A 17,138-nucleotide genomic window follows, 5' to 3' on the forward strand; every position below is an offset into this window, starting at 1 on the left:
TCCACATAATTTATTTTATGATCCTTTCTTTGCTCCCTTCAGCCATGTATAGAATGTTCTTTTCCCTGTCTAAGGGTTTTTTCAGTTGCCATATTTTTATTTCTAAAATTTCTCTGGTTCTTTTTCACCTCTGCCTTTTATCATAATGTCCTACTCTTAATGTTTTCTTTTTCTTTTATCTCTTTGAACATGGTAAGCATACTGCATTAATGTGCTCAGGCTACTATAACAAAATACTGCAGACTGGGTGTCTTAAACAACAGAGATTTACTTCTCACGGTTCTGGAGGCTGGACGTCTGAGGTCAGGGTGCCAGCATGATCCGTTCCTGGTGAGGGCTGTCCTCCTGGCTTGCTGACAGCTGCCTTCTCCCCATGCCCTCACAGGACCTTTCCTGGTGCATGGGGTGACAGGGACAGGGATACGAGGGAAGGGCAGGGAGGATGGGGGAGAGAGTGGGCAAACGCTCTCTGGTGTCTCTTCCTATAAGGACACTAACCCTTTTGGATCAGAGGCCCACCCTTATGACCCGTGTAACCTCAATTAGTTCCTTAGAGATCCCATCTCCAAATGCAACCACCCTGGAGAGTTGGGGCTTCAAAACATATGAGTTTTAGGAGAGCACACACATTCAGTCCATAGCATGGATTGTAAAATATTTCAGATGGGTCTATACCCTATAATTATAAGGTTATGAATCTCATTTGTTACATCTACTTATCTCTTACAGCAGTTTGTTTCCTTGGGTGCTCTGTAGTATTTTTCTATGAGCTTCCGTGGGAGTGGTTCTCCACGTAGTCTATACCGGAGGCAATGTTTGCAGGGGAGTGGGCAGTGCAGTCCAGTATGATGACCGAGATTGTACAGGAAATCAGTGCTATTTTTTCTTATAGAAAGTAACGCTTCCCCAAACATCAAGACCTCCTTTGATATAAATCAGACATTAAGGTTTAAGGTAAAACAATGATAGTGTTAATAGAAGCTGATTATAATATTATTTTAATTTCCTACACGTTTATATTCTAATATTTATATGTTCAAAATTACTTTTAGGAATTCATGAAGCATAATAGTCCACATCAGAATAAGAACTGCTTGAACAATTTTGACCTTTCAGAATACAGACAGATTCTCAGTGATGTGGCTATACGAATATATCATCAGTTCATTGTCGTAATGGAAAATAATATCCAACCAATAATAGGTAAGAAGAAAATTGGTGACCAAAAAATATTTATAGTAACATTGAGACTTTTTAAAACATAAAACTTGGTGTATGGAATGTGTGATTATGAATAACATAGTTTAAAAAGCCAAGGAAATATAATTACATAAATGTCTGCCTTTTAATTCTTTGCTTGCTTAAAATGATTCCATAAATAATGGTACACTATTGGTAGTTATTCTTCTGTAAGGATGATTCATCCTGAAGGAAAAAAGTTGGGGGGAACATCTACTATCTATGTGGTATTTCTACTTTTTTTTTTGTTTGTTTGTTTGAGACAGAGTCTCACTCTGTTGCCCAGGCTAGAGTGCCGTGGTGTCAGCCTAGCTCACTGCAACTTCAAACTCCTGGGCTCAAGCAATCCTCCTGCCTCAGCCTCCTGAGTAGCTGGGACTACAGGCATGCACCACCATGCTCAGCTGATTTTTTATATATATATTTTTAGTTGTCCATATAATTTCTTTCTATTTTTTTAGTAGAGACAGGGTCTCACTTTGGCTCAGGCTGGTCTTGAACTCCTGAGCTCGAGTGATCATCCCGCCTCAGCCTCCCAGAGTACTAGGATTACAGGTGTGAGCCACCGCGCCCGGCCAGTATTTCTACTTCTTATGTGGCTATTCTTGGGTCTTAGCCAAATATTTTTGAAATCCTAAAATCCTATTCAAATTCTTTCATACTTTCCTTAGTTTTCTGAAATGTAATGCCATAGGTTTTAAATGGTTCCAGAACATGAGTTTTCATGCCAACCAGCTCTCTTTCATGTGAAGTTGAAAGAAAAGCTGCTTCAGACCTAGAAGAGGAGCTACTGCCCTGCTCTAAAAGTTGTCCACCCCCCAACACACACCCTGGGGCTCCCAATCCTTGATTCTTTTGCTTTTCCCTATCACAGCTATATCTACTGAATCTTGTAGAAAATTGTCCCATCTCCTGAAACAGACACGTGAGGGCCGTGGAAAACGTCCCCTTTTTTTCTGTAGTGCCAGGCATGCTGGAGTATGAGAGTCTGCAGGGCATTTCTGGCCTGAAGCCCACGGGCTTCCGGAAGCGGTCGTCCAGCGTAGACGACACGGACGCCTACACGATGACCTCCGTGCTGCAGCAGCTGAGCTACTTCTACAGCACCATGTGCCAGAACGGCCTGGACCCCGAGCTGGTGAGGCAGGCGGTGAAGCAGCTCTTCTTCTTGATCGGGGCAGTCACACTGAACAGCCTCTTCCTGCGCAAGGACATGTGCTCCTGCAGAAAAGGGATGCAGATAAGGTAAAACCCAGGACCCCCGCCTACCCGGACAGGCTGGCTGGAAGGAATGCTCTTTAAGTCTGAGGCCACACACGCCTGGCCCTCCCTGCTGCAGCCTCAGACCCCCACCTGGGCCCGGCTGCTGTGGGGATGTGCAAGGTGATTCATGGTGCCCCAGAGGTGTTGGCATCTGGCGCCGAGACCCTACCCCCATCACACCACACCGCGCTAACTTGACGATCTGACCTAGTGGCTTTAACTGAGAACTAGTAACCGTGTATTTTAAATTCCAGCCCTCTACGATTATCATACACTCAACCAGCATAAGCACCTTCTCAGTGACTAGTACTGCAGGCAGAGAACACAGGAAACAAAGGGAAAATGATATGATTCTTGCCCTTGAGAAGCTTAAAACAGCTAAGTCATAATTCAAGACACAAGCTAGCAGTGCAGGAAATGCTTCAGAGAAGAGAGATATTGCAGACGGAAAAGTTGGCTAAGCCAGAGAGCTGTGTGTTGAGTGATTAAGGGAGAAGACAGCAAGGGACGTGGGCAAAGGCACAGCGGTGGGACCGAGTGAGTCTCCCCGCTCAGGCTCCATCTGGATTAAGAGATTTGTCTGGGGAGCAGCAGGACCAACGTAGAGAGGTAGGTTGGATCCGGACTGGGATGCCAGGCTAAGGCATTTGGAGTTTATCCCGAAGACAAGGTAATCCACGGTTTCAAGGTGTCAACTCTGTCTCTCAATTGAGGAAACATGCACCTTGAGCTATTATTTGAACTAACACTAATCACGTGATTAGGAAACACACAATATGGGGTAGATATTTAAGATTCTTATAATACGTACAGGAATGTGATACCTGTCTGTGATAGGAGAACCTGGGGTGGCGATGATGGTAATGATGTAAGAGAAGGTGACAAAGGAAGTATCTTAAGCTAAGAAATAAATATGAAGCATCATTATACCTTTTTAGCATCAGTAAAAGTTGGAGTTGGACGTTCCCACAAACCAGGCTGGCAAATTCCCACGCCACAGTATGGTTTTCAGATGCGAAGGGGTATTCAGAAGGACTGGCCTTTGCAGATCTTTTTCTCTTTGTTGGGAAAGGAAAGAGTTCTGTTTGTTTCACAAGCTCCAAGCAGATGCCCCGTAGCCCTCTGAGGTAGGTTTCAGCCCGATTTAAAGTAAAGCCATGAACCTACGTGTACCACCATAGCCTTTGCTAAATTCAACTCTCACCCCACCAGGGGGTCCCCCAAGACGGCATAGACGTGAGGGAGACTCAGAACTCTAGACCTTAGAGCAACTTCTTCGAGGACAAGCAAACGTCTGCCCCAGAGTTGCTCAGTGCCTTGTTCCTTTCACCAGTTGAAAGTGGCCATCAGAGAAGTAATGCCCTCACAGTGCCATGCTCTGAGTGGCACCTGCATGTTAGAGGCACGCGCTAGTGCATTCAGATATTCATTAAGTGCCTGCCGTAAGCAAGGCTTACGCAGGATTTGAGACAGCTTTACAATGAAATCACGAGCAATAACATAAAATATGAACACAAGTAGAAAATCAGCACCAAAGAAAAAAATATAGTGGACAGAGTAGCTTGAAAACTGGCTGCCAGGACAAAGAGCAAAACACGATGAGCTCTTTGTTTCATTGGGCATGGTGAGGCAGAGCAGCTCCTGGGAAGATATAAAGATTTTCCTAGTACCTAATTCTTTCTCGTTCCTAGTCACGAATTGCAAAAGTATTGCCTCCTGTGGAACTCTATCTCATAATTGCCACACTAACATTTTTACAGCCAATTTCACTGTGGCTGCTTTGCCCATTGTCCCGTGGAGACAGTTCTGTTAGGAACTAGAATAATGCGGCCCAAATAAATAGGTTGCAGTCTGGCCTGAGGGATTCTGGGGTGAGTAGGAAAAGCAGTGATTTGGGTCTTACAGAACAGATGGGATTTGAACAAATCAAGAATTACAGGGGCCGGGCGCGGTGGCTCACGCCTGTAATCCTAGCACTCTGGGAGGCCGAGGCGGGTGGATCGCTCAAGGTCAGGAGTTCGAGACCAGCCTGAGCAATGAGCGAGACCTCGTCTCTACTAAAAATAGAAAGAAATTATCTGGACAACTAAAATATATATAGAAAAAAAAATTAGCCGGGCATGGTGGCGCATGCCTGTAGTCCTAGCTACTCGGGAGGCTGAGGCAGTAGGATTGCTTAAGCCCAGGCGTTTGAGGTTGCTGTGAGCTAGGCTGACGCCACGGCACTCACTCTAGCCTGGGCAACAAAGCGACACTCTGTCTCAAAAAAAAAAGAATTACAGGAATGAGCACAGGCTGAAACTAAGAGAAACTGAAAGCAGGGTATGGACAGAGCACGCCAGGAGTGACGGAAACCTAGAAAAATTAGGAAGAGAACAGAGTGCCAGGGTGAAAACACATACTTAGTCCCTCAGTGGCGGCAGCCAATACAGGTTTTTTCATTCAGAAAGTTTAAACTATGAATTCAATTTCTTTAATAGTTGTAGGACTATCCAGGTTATGTATTTCATCTTAGGTGAATTTTAGCAGTTTGTGATTTTCAAGAATTGGTCCATTTCATCTAAGTCATTGAGTTTATGCACGTAGAGCTGTTCATACTTCCTTGTCATCGTTTTAATTTCTTCAGGATCTGTAGTGCTGTCCCCTCTTCCATTCCTGAATCTGGGACATTTTCAGTCACTATTTTTTCAAATATTTTGTCTACATCATACTTTTTCTTCTACTTCTAGAACTTCTGTGATGCAAGTGTTAGTGCTCTCAGTATTGTCTGTGGGTCCCTAAAGTTTTGTTCATTTTTCTCAGTTTTTTTCCTCTGTGCTGTTCAGATTGGATAATCCCTATTAATCCCTTCAAGTTCAGCGACTCTTCTGTTATCTCTATTCTGCTACTGAGACTATTCAGTGAGTACTTTTATTTCTGTTACTATATTTTTCAATTCTAAAATTTCCATTTGGTTTCTCTTTATATCTTCTATTTCTTTTCTGAGACTTTATATTAATATCTTTCCATTCATTGCAAGAGAATTTATGTTTACTTTTTGAAGCATTTTTATGATAACTTCTTTTAAAGTCTTTGTCAGATATTTCCAATATTTGTGTCATCTCAGTGTTGACATCTGTTGTCCTGTTGAATGTGAATTGAGATTTTTCTGTTTCTTCATATGCCAAGTAATTTTGAATTGTATCCTAGACATTTTCAATATTATATTCTGAGACTCTCGTCTAGATCTTTATATCCTATGGAAGACGTTGATATTTTTTCAGGTAAACCACCCACTTGGGTTCAGGCTACAAGTTCTGACCATCCTCTATGTATTGTGGTCCCCATGTTGGTTCAGTTTTCAGAGGCTTTGTGGTGCTATTTGGTTCTGTCTCATACGTGTGACATACAGTGGCCAGTTTGGAGTTTGAGTGGTGGCCTAGGTCACAGTTCAGTTCTCGAAGTCTGTATATGCTGTTTAGGGTCAGATCCATGCATGGACTCAGGGAGAAGCCCAGGAATTCATAAAGAACTTTAAGAAGCTACTGTCCAAGCTTTCTCAGGCTCCTCCCTTTGCACAATATCCCTGGAACTTTCTGGTCCCTTTTTGGTCCTTCAGCCGGAAAACTGGGGCTTTATATAACTTGCTCTGCAGTACACTTCCTGCAGTGTCCCCTCTGGGGGACAAATGGTGGGAGGGCAAAGAGAGAATTAAAGCAGTGGGCTCACCCAGCCTCTTGAGCCACAGCTCCTCCAGTTGGAAAGGAACTTTTCCTTCTCTCCAGGTCTCAGGCTCCTGCTGGCCCCCATTGCCAGGGCTGCTGCCACCATGCGATTGTTTGGGACTTAAGCAGGAAAGAATGAAGAAAGGAGGGGGGAAAGCAGGGCATTTCCACCCTATCTCTGAGCATTAGGGGGCCCTTCTTCAGCTCCTCAGGCTAGAGCTAGAGGGCTCCTCCCAGAGCTCTTTGTCGATGTTGATGCTCACTTCTGAGTTTCAGGCCGTGGTGAGGTCAGGCCAGTGAATAGCAGAGGGGAACAGCCAGTAAACTCACATTCAACTTGGAAGTCCTTCAGATTCTGGTCATCTTCCCCAATACACTTGCTCCTATTTACTTTTCAGAGTCCTCAAATAGCTGCCCCGTGGGTTCCATCCAGGGCGCACAGCTGTACGGAGTGGGAGCAGCGGGGTGGAGCGTGTGCTTACTCCAGCTCACCAAGGCCCGGAACTCCACCACGCACTGTTGAGTGGGAGAATTAACATGCTCAAAATTCAGACTTAGAAAGGCCCGTGGCAGGATCAAATGGGTGGATTGGAAGGGCTAAGATGGGAGGCCCATTAGAAACCTATTGTAATAAAAACCAAAATTAATAAGAACTCCAGCTATTGGGACAAAAGTGACAATGCAGAAGAGGAGGAGGGGGAGAAGGCAAGGGTGTCGTCTCACACACGGGGCCGCCCTGTGTACATCACTGCAGCACTACTGTCCCCGTGTCACACCCAGACAGAAGACCCACACAGCGAGCTGCTCATTGGGAAGCTCAGAGTTGGGACTGACCCTAGAGATCACCTAGTTCAACACTCAATTGTTTTTTGTTTTTTTTAGCATCTTCATTGATTTGTAATTTACATACCATAAAGTTCACCCATTGAAAGTTCAGTGGTTTTTGGTATATTTACAGCATTGTCCAACCATCACCATAATGTCATTTTTAAACACTCATCTTTCCTAAAAGAAACCTCATACCATCAGCAGCCACTCTCATCCCCCACCCTCAACTCCCTACCCCCAGCCTAGGCAACTACTAATGTATTTTCTTTCTTTATAGATCTGCCTATTCTGGACTTTTAAAAATAAATGGAAGCGTAAAATATATTCTCCTTTGTGGATGGCTTTCACTTACATAATGTTTGGGAATTTCATCCATGTAGCAGATATTAGTATCTCACTCCTTTCTGTTGCTGAATAATATCCCATTGTATGGATATACTATAATTTGTTTGCACATTCAGCAGTTGATGGACATGTGGGTTGTTTTCACTTTTTGGCTATTAAGAGTAATGCTGCTCCAGCCTGAGCAAGAGCGAGACCCCATCTCCACTAAAAAATAGAAAGAAATTAGCCAGACAACTAAAAACATATGTAGAAAAAATTAGCGGGGCATGGTGGTGCACGCCTGTAGTCCCAGCTACTCGGGAGGCTGAGACAGGAGGATCACTTGAGCCCAGGAGTTTGAGGTTGCTGTGAGCTAGGCTGACACCACGGCACTCTAGCCTGGGCAACAGAGCGAGACTCTGTCTCAAAAAAAAAAAAAAAAGAAAAGGAAAGAAAGAAAGAAAGAGAGTAATGCTGCTATGAGCATTTGTGTACCATATTTTGTGTGGACGTGTTTTCAGTTCTCTTACCTAGGAGTGGAATTGCTGGGTCACATGGTAATTCTGTGTTTAATTTTGAGAAACTCCCAAACTGTCTTCCACAGCAGCTGTACCATGTTCCATTCCCACTAGCAATGAATGACAGTTGTCAACACTCCAATTGTACCCAAAGAGGTTGATTAACTCCCCCAGGCTCACACAGTGGGTTAGCCCATGCCTCTTAACTCATAAACCTGTCGTATTAGCTACAGAAACAAGAATAAAAACCACAGTCAATGGAAAGCAATCCTTTACTAATTGAAAGTTTTCTGCCATTCAGGAAAAAAATCAATTTTTTATTCCAATGTAAATCTTCTATTCAAATATCACTGCTTTTTTTCCTTTAATAAGATTTTCAAAACCGTACTTTCTAAATTACTGCAATCGCTGTTCCTCACTTAGATTTTCCCCAAAGTCTACAGCCCCTCACCCTAGACCACCATGATCCGAAGACCCATGGGTCACAATCGCTGATCATCTGGTCCAACCCCCTCATGTTACAGATGAGAAACTGCTGGACTGCAGCCAGTGAACTGTGGTACCCTGTTGGGACACACTGGTGGATCTGGCACCGTTCCCTGACGTGTTCTCTGCTCCTCTGGCTTTCACTCCAGGTGCAACATCAGCTACTTAGAAGAATGGCTTAAAGATAAGAACTTGCAGAAGAGCTTGGCCAAGGAAACTTTGGAACCCCTCTCTCAGGCAGCCTGGTTGCTTCAAGTCAAGAAGACCACAGACAGCGATGCCCAGGAGATCTACGAACGCTGCACCTCACTGTCAGCCGTGCAGGTGACCAGGCTTGCTTAGTGTCTCCCTGCATCTTCCCTGACACATCTCTGTAGTTGGCATTACCTTTCTTGTCTCAGCCAGCTGTGGGTGACCCTGTTCTTTGGGAAGCATACTTATATGGCCTGTCCTTTTATCTAATAAGTATTTATCAAACGCTAACTCTAGGTCTTAAAAATACAAACATGTCTATGACACATCCCCTGCCCAGTAAACTCACAGATGCACATGTGTGGGGGTAGGCAGGTGGAGGCAGGGAGGTTGGAAGGGAGGTCCTCTTACTGTCATCGAATTCTGCCATTTGTCTTTGCTCCCTTCTGCACTCTTCTCCCCCAACAAGGGGAGAAGTTAACTATTTCTCCTTGGAAATAGTTAACACACTGTTCTTGAGCCAAATTACAGGATAAAAGAACCACCTGTGGTTCCCAGTGGTTTCCAAACCACCAGAACCATTATTTCATGAGCAGAGTTATTCTTTTTCATGGTCTGACACCATGTCATGTAATGTTTGCAGATCATCAAGATCCTGAATTCATACACACCTATAGATGACTTCGAGAAAAGAGTGACTCCATCCTTTGTTCGCAAAGTACAGGTGAGATCCTTAAGGATGTACCTTTTAATTTGACCTCCTAAGTATGGTATAAGAGATTGACATTTAATTAACGTTGTAGCAGTCCAGGATTAAAATACATTTACCAAATGTGCAAATGAAAGGCACCCAGCTCAAAGGCAATAGGAATTTCACCTGTCAAATTCCCCCAGTTTTCAGACTCCGTTTTAGTGGGAAGGGAAGGAAAACACCAAAACCATGACTCACATGCTTGTTCCTTCAGCCTATCTTGTTTGTGATTATTCTTTGAGTGCAGTGCAAGTGGGCAGAGGCTGAATGGAAATACAGAGACCGTTTTTCTTATGTGGTCGTTTTATAAGCATTTTTATATAACAATTTTTTATATAATCCCTAAAGTCTCTCCCCCAATGAGCTACGGCAGCAGTTCTCAGAATTTGGTTCAAGGATCTCTGGGAATCCTTGAGACCCTTGCAGGGGTTCTGCAAAGTTTCTTTTTTAAAATACATATCTGTGTGAGGCAGGATTTTCTTCACATACTTCAACCAAAATAACATATCACAACAGATTGAATTCAGAAGTAGATACGATATATGTAAATCTTACATTAAGTCAGACATTAAAGGGATTTACAAAAATATGAAACAATACCACTTCTCACTAAATTTTCTTGGTTTTGGAAAATGATGCTTAAGATATGTTTATTATTTTAATGAATTAAATATTTTCAATTATTGTTTTAATTACCAATCTGGTGACTACCAATAGTTATACCTACATGCACAAAAGCTCTCTGGGTCCTCGATAATCTTTAGGAGTTTAAAGGGGTCCTGAGTCCAAAAAGTTTACAAACCACTGAATGAAGAAGAAAGACGGGTTCAATGAAAATGTAAAACTTCAGATCTACTCATGTTTGAGCTTAGAATTATGCCGTGAAAATAGAACACAGATAGATTTATGGGCAGTCCATCCTGCAGGAAATGAACTTCTAAGGTGAAACAGAGTCCATATTCGTGAGAGCTGATCTGGAAGCCCTGGATAGGCCATTTTACCATTTGGAATGGCCCTCGTGAGCGCCGTCTCGCATGACTTTGGAAGGAGTTCTTCACTGGAGATATGGTTACTGTGTTTCTCTTACTCTTGACTTTCAGGTGGCAGCAAGGCAGGATGTACTGGTTTCCTCATTCATTCTTCCTCTGGTTCTAATTTCAGGCTCTCCTAAATAGCCGGGAGGACTCGTCGCAGCTGATGCTGGACACCAAGTATCTCTTTCAAGTCACGTTTCCTTTCACCCCCTCTCCACATGCCCTGGAAATGATCGAGCTCCCCAGCAGCTTCAAGCTAGGCTTTCTCCGCAGACTGTAGCAGGAGAACAAGTCGGGGCACTTTCCCCTCAGAAGCTAAGTGAGGGCCAGATATGAGGGATGTGCTTTATCAGTTAGAACTGGAAATGCTTGGGAATGTGATTTAAGGAAGAAAATAGACGGTGACGGAGCCGCTGCTGTAATTTCCTAAAAATTCACACACACCAGCTGTGGTTGGAAAGGCTGCATCTCGCTTAGGAATCGCAGCTGGATTTTATTGGGATACCCGGAAGGCTTGTATTTCCTTGCAGGTCCCTCGTGGTCTATTCTCTCTTGTGACAGGGCTCCACCAGGAGGGAGTGAGATATGGGGACACAGTGGCCTCCAAGGTTCCTGTGAAGCCCAGGTACATTTATGAAGCCACAGTGGGTTCCAGGGCTGAATCTTCCAGGAAATTTTCTCATTTGGCCACCAGGGCCTGCTAAAAAGCCCCTTGCCCCGTGCCCACTGCGGGAGTGGGGTTCATTAACTCTTTTGACTGAAAATGCCCCTGCATAAAAAATGTTTGTTTTAGATCCCTCTAATTTTTAAGAGAATATTCAATCTGAAATGACTCATATGAAGTATTTTATATGTACATATATATCTATTTAATGTATTACTAAAGCTTAATTGCCATGCCATTTACCTTCTCTGAAAGAACATTTCCTTAAAACTTTATCTGCCAACATACTTGCCACAATTTTTCCTGTTTAATATCTCTTATACAAAAACTTTTTTAAAAACTAAGTTTAAAAAAGCAACCTCTACCCCCACAATATGCTGAAATAAGAATAAAAACAAAAAAAGAAAAGAAGAAAAAAAAATTAAAAAAAAAAAAGGCAACCTACATGATCTTCTCTATCAAATCAGCATTCCAATGTATTTATTTTTAAATTTTCTCATAAAAGTAGCTGAAGAATTATGTCAGTTCCTCCTTTGGAGAAATCTGTTTCCCAGGTTTTCTGGGAAGTGGCTATTCCTTGTCCCCCCAAACCGTCTCATCCCTTCCTTTCAGAGCATGAAATGTCACTGGATGAGCATCCTAGCCGAGGCCTCTCTGCACCGCCCTGAGAATCCCAAGTGCCTTTTCTGTTTCTGACGGTCACAGGCAGTAGCTGTGACCCTGTAACACAGACGTGTACCTTAGCAGTGGGAATAACACATGATTATGAAGTAACATCACCTTCCTAATACATAATATCTCTTCATGTTATAAATGATTTAGTTTAGCTCATTTCAATACATTGTTTATGAAAAAATGAGAAGTAGAACTTTGTAATACTTGAATCAATAAAATAAATTACCAAATGAATGGGGTCAGATTCTTTTAATTGCTAGATTACATGTCTCTTAAGTATACAAGTTTTATGCCTTTCTATAAGGGTCCTACTGAAAGATGCTAGAATCTATATAGATTCATAATGTCTCATTAAAAGTACATAAAAATGCTTAGACAGGAAGTAAACATGTCCTGTCTCCAGGGGCTCCCACACTGCGTCAGCATGAGGGGCTGCTTGGCAGAGAATTGGCTGCATTTCTGATCCTCAGCTGTGGCCTCAGTGCCCTTTCTAGACCCTCCCCACCCCAGGAGGAGAGATCACGCTTCCTTTTCGGCTTCCAAAGCTCAGGGTTCATACCTGTTTCACAGCACCTACCCTGGGCTCTGAGCCAGTAACGTCGCCCGTTCCCTCTGTTGGCCTGTGAGCTCGGACGGTGGGCGCCACATCCGACCCAGCCCTGCCTCATCCTGCCGCTGGCTGGTGAGACGGGAGAGTTCCCAAGGAGCAAAGTCCTCTTGGCCGGGACAGGGATTGGAGTGTGTGTGTGTTGTCGGTGGGGTTGGGGAGGCGCATCAACCATGGGGTTAGTAGATCTTGCTTGGGGACAAGGAGACCCCCAAAGGCCAAGGAGTGTGTATGTGGAAAGCAGGCAGAAGGAGGCGCCCACCCCACAGTCTTGATCAGGTCTACAGAGCCGAAGGAGGGAAGGCTGGCCAAAATGGAGAGATGCTGGTATCACGCAGCCACAGGTGACTGTCAGGGCTGCTCAGCAAATGGGCGTGGACACGGAGGTCAAACCCGCCAAAGTCAGCCTCCACCAGGGTTAGGAGGGGGCCTGGCAGCGTGGATAGCAGAAGGGTCAGGGGATGAGTGAGTGATGCACAGGCAGCATGTGCCCCAGCAGGGAGCACGGAACTGCAGGTGGGAGGAAGGCCGTGTGCCTGGGACGCCCAGATAAGGAGATTAGCTGTGCAAGGTGCTTTCGCACCTTCCTGCTGCGGCTGTAGCTTCTCGCCTTTCTGCTCGTCGGTTCCAAGTGCTGACTCTGTGGAAGGTATGTGCGTGTTAACATTTAATTAGAATACTGTGGCTTTCTGAAATGCTCAGAAAAGTGTCTGGATGTGTACATGCCAAGGTGTTGACAGGGGTCTTTCTGTGCGGTGGGAGCACAGGTGAGGGTTTTTTTAATTCTAATTTTATATACCGTATATTCTAATTTTTCTACATTTCACATGAATTTACTTTGAAATAATAAAAAGGTGTTTTTAAAATAATATTGGCATCAGGAAAAAGATGAAACATCTTTAAAATCATTTAATCAGTTTTAAAAGTGGATCCAGGTGATACTTTCTATGACAAAATAAGCCTCAGAGTGCAGCTCGTGGAATAGAAAGAGGTATTGACACTGAACGTCTTACAGCTGTAGTAAGTCTGTGAGACACATCCACATGGTTGTATCAGCAGGTTGTACTTTTTTATTGTATGTACATATCACAGTTTATCTAGTCTACTAATGGGGGTGAACATTGGGTTTTTCTAGTTTAGGGCTATTATGAATACAGCTGCTGTGATATTTTTATTCATGCTTTTTTTCCCTGAGGAAATGAGAGTATATATATCCAGGAGTAGAACTGCTAGGTCACAGAATATATATTGTGTGTTCAGCTTTAGTAGGTCTTACCAACCAGTTTTCCAAAGTGGTTGTTTCACTTTATACTCCCATCAGCAGGGAAAGACATTTCAAGTTCTCCACATCCTTGCCCACACTTTGTATTGTCAGTCTGTTTCATTTACGTACTCTGGTGGGCAAGCAGTGGTATTACGTTGTGGTTTTAATTTGTATTTCTTTGATGACTAATGATGTAGAGTGCCTTTTTAAATGTTTATTGACCATATGAATATCCTCATTTGTGAATTGACTATTCAAGTCTTTTGCCCATTTTTTAAATACCTTTTACTGAGATGTAAAACTGACAACAGAAAACTCACCATTTTAAAATGTATATTTCAGTGGTTTTTCATTTATTTACAAGGATGTACAATCATCACCACTATCTAATGCCAGTGTTTTCATCACCCCGAAAAAGAAATCCCATACCCATTAAGCAATCACTCCCAACTCCCCCTTCCCCCTCCTGTCCTCCCCCCAGCAACCACTCATCTGCTTTCTGTCTGTGGATTTGCCTATCCTGGACATTTCACATAAACGAGACCATACAATATGTGGCCTTTTGTGTCTGGCTTCTTTCATAGTATAGCGTTTCCAAGGTTTGTCCATGTCGTAGCATGTATCAGAGTTTCATTCTTCTTTATTGCCAAATAGCAGTCTACTGCATGGATAGTCAACATTTTGTTTATCCATTTATCAGTTGGTGGATGCTTAAGTTGTTTCCACTTTTGGCTTATAATGCTGCTATAAACATTTGTATATAAGTTTTTATGTGAACATACATCTCCAATTATCCCAGGTATATACCTAGAAGTAGGATTGCTGGGCCATGTAGTAGCAACTCTATACTTAACTTTTGAGTCACTGCCAAGCTATTTCCTGCACTGCACCATTGGAAAATGGCTACCCCATTTCACATTCCCACCAGAAATGTATGAGGGGTATTTTGCCCACTTTTAATTGAGTTAATAAAGCATTATTTTAAAAGTAAACACCAGATATACCCTATCTATGCAACCACAGGAGATTGGTTTAATAAATTATCATACTCAATAGTATAAAATAATGCTGAAGCTATTACCAAAAAGGTAGATCTACAGGTATTAAAAGAATAAGTTAGATGAAAAAAGCAATTTTCATAACTCTTTTATCTGCTATTTGCATAATTAGCAAAGCTGTATCTATGTGTTTGCAGCAGAAAAGTCTAGAAGAGTGAACAACTAAACAAGTGGAGTGGGAATGCAGGGCATGTGATGGGGGACTTTCACTTTCCATTTTCTAATCTTTGGTATTGATTCTTTTTAAAATAAATATGTGTTTCCTTGGTAATTTTTAAGCCATATAGTTAGGTAAAACAGACATCAAAGAAATGTGCTTGGCATAAGATTATTAGGGGAAGGTTTGAGAAGTTCTATGAACTCCTATTATAGAGCAACTTCATGTCAAAACTTGTTAAAATAGGTGCATTTTTGTCTTTCTTGTCAAAATGCTCATTGGAGCATTTGCTCTGTGAAAAATTTCCTCACCCTAAAAATAATTACTGACAATAATTACAACAGAATGTACTAAAATTTAGCTCGTGACATAAATACTGAATGAAAAACATCAAGATATAGAAATATAAACAATATACATAAACAGTATGACCCCAACTATCTTAAAAATCTATGATTGCATAGAGGAAAACGCAAAAAGGAGTCTCTGTGGGTAGTGAGATTACAGGTGATTACCTTTTTGATTTTTCCAAACTTTCCATAATAAACATGTATAACATTTGTAGTTTAAAAATACTTTAAATTTAGTTTGTAGCTTATCCATGTTTAACCAACCAAGTCTCAAATGCTAGCTATGTGATATGATTTAAGGCTGATATGAATTAAAAATTGTCTACATTAAAAAATGGTGTTTTCCAAGAATATACAATGACGTGTGAAGATGAAAATGCTGTTAAACGTTTGGCAACTGGTCAAATGCCAAAAATATATTAAAAAAAAAAAAAAAGAAAAGAAAATGCTGTTAAACAAAAAACTGAAGTTCAAAATCATATATGGCACATAACTCCAGTATTGTAAAAGGCACACGCATATGTACTTATGAAGATACCAGAAGAAAACATAAAGTGCTAACAGGCCAGTTCTTTGTTGGTGTAGGGCATATAGGTGATTATTTTTCCTTCTTCAAATCTTTCTGTTTCCAATTATTTCTAATGAACATTATAAGCAGTTTTTATAATTTGAAAAAATAAAGTTCAGTCTCGGAAGAAAAACTGTCTCTATCTAGATTTGGAATATTGGCAATTTTTTCTACTTCTGTTTTTCTTTATCTCCCATAACTCCCAGCCATCCTTCCATTCCTTCTCCACTGGGTCCCTTGGGTTCCCCTCGCCTTCCGTTCCTGTGGCTGCTACTCTGTCCAGAGTGCATTTCCTCTCCTCCAGAATATGATAACAGTCTCTTAACCTAGTTCATCTTCCTGCTGTCCCTTCTCTCTCTGGCCTATTTCTGGAAGCACAAATGCTGGAATAATCCACTTGAATGATGTCGTTCCCCTGTTTAAAAACCCGTGGCTCACTAATGCTATTACTTGGAGTCCTCAGCCTGACCTTGTTACTGGCCGCCTTTGCAGGGTTGGGGAGTTGGGGAGTTACCAAGCTCCAACAATGGACCAGGGTCTGGTGGGCAGGCCTTTTTGCATTCTTTAACTCATCTTCCGTAACAAAACCGAGCGGCTTGACAGTGCTAGCTCCACAGTAAGGGCTGTAGAGTCACATTCCATATAGACTCAGGCTCCATCACTGACCTTGAACTTGTTTCATCCCCCTTAGGTATCACACAGATGTCCTGCCTCCCTCCCAGAGCGGTTGTGAGAGGCTAGGGCTGAGCACTCCGTGGCGGTCAGTAGCTGGTTCCCTTGTGAGCTGCTGTCCCTAAGGGACTGTCCTCTACTCCTTTGTGCCTAAAGTTCTCAAGAGCTGTGCCGGCTGCCCCTTTGCTCTAGGAGTTCAGCCCAACTCATGAGCTCCTCCCCATTTTCTCTCCAGCCCCATGGTGACCTGTGCATGGCAGACATTCTCCCTGAAAAATGTCCCCACTGTCACCTCCCCCACAAACACATCCCTCTCAAATTCAGCTCTGTTGAAATGTTCAGACCTGAAATATCTTTATGTTGTGTGTGTGTGGAGGGGGGGAGTCATTTCTTAGAATCTTAACGTGGCTCACTCTTTGGAATACCATCAAATTGACACGGCTGGCTGGGCATGGTGACTGGTGTCTGTAATCCCAGCACTTTGGGAGGCCAAGGAGAGAGGATCGCTTGAGGCCAGGAGTTTGAGACCAGCCTGAGCAACATAACAAGACCTCTTCTCTACAAAAAATAGAAAAATTAGCCAGGTGTGATGGCACTTGCCTGTAGTCCTGAGGCAGGAGGATCGCTTGAGCGCAGGAGTTCAAGGCTGCAGTGAGCTATGATGGTGCCACTGCACGCCAGCCTGGGTGACAGAGTGAGACTCTGTCTCTAAAAACAAACAAATAAACAAAAAATTAAAAGGGCTAAGCTGGCTGCTTCCTTCCCCCTTGACCTCTCTGTGCTC

General features: G+C 42.8%; 2 protein-coding genes across 2 annotated transcripts in view; both read left to right on the forward strand.

Annotated features, from left to right (window-relative positions):
• MYO5C (myosin VC) overlaps positions 1-10,717 on the forward strand; it is a 79,439-nt gene extending 68,722 nt beyond the window's left edge. The window contains exons 38-42 of the mRNA XM_069492100.1: positions 1,053-1,203; positions 2,202-2,484; positions 8,512-8,686; positions 9,198-9,278; positions 10,467-10,717. Coding sequence (XP_069348201.1) covers positions 1,053-1,203; positions 2,202-2,484; positions 8,512-8,686; positions 9,198-9,278; positions 10,467-10,619 — 843 coding nt within the window. The 3' untranslated portion in view covers positions 10,620-10,717. The remainder of the gene's footprint in view (positions 1-1,052; positions 1,204-2,201; positions 2,485-8,511; positions 8,687-9,197; positions 9,279-10,466) is intronic.
• A 2,016-nt stretch (positions 10,718-12,733) lies between these two features.
• The window catches only part of GNB5 (G protein subunit beta 5), a 45,266-nt gene continuing 40,861 nt past the window's right edge, over positions 12,734-17,138 (forward strand). Inside the window, exon 1 of the mRNA XM_069459712.1 lies at positions 12,734-12,934. The gene's annotated coding sequence lies outside the window, so the exon portion shown is untranslated. The remainder of the gene's footprint in view (positions 12,935-17,138) is intronic.

Source organism: Eulemur rufifrons, chromosome 2 (genome assembly GCF_041146395.1).
Source record: "Eulemur rufifrons isolate Redbay chromosome 2, OSU_ERuf_1, whole genome shotgun sequence".
Lineage (NCBI taxonomy): Eukaryota > Metazoa > Chordata > Mammalia > Primates > Lemuridae > Eulemur > Eulemur rufifrons.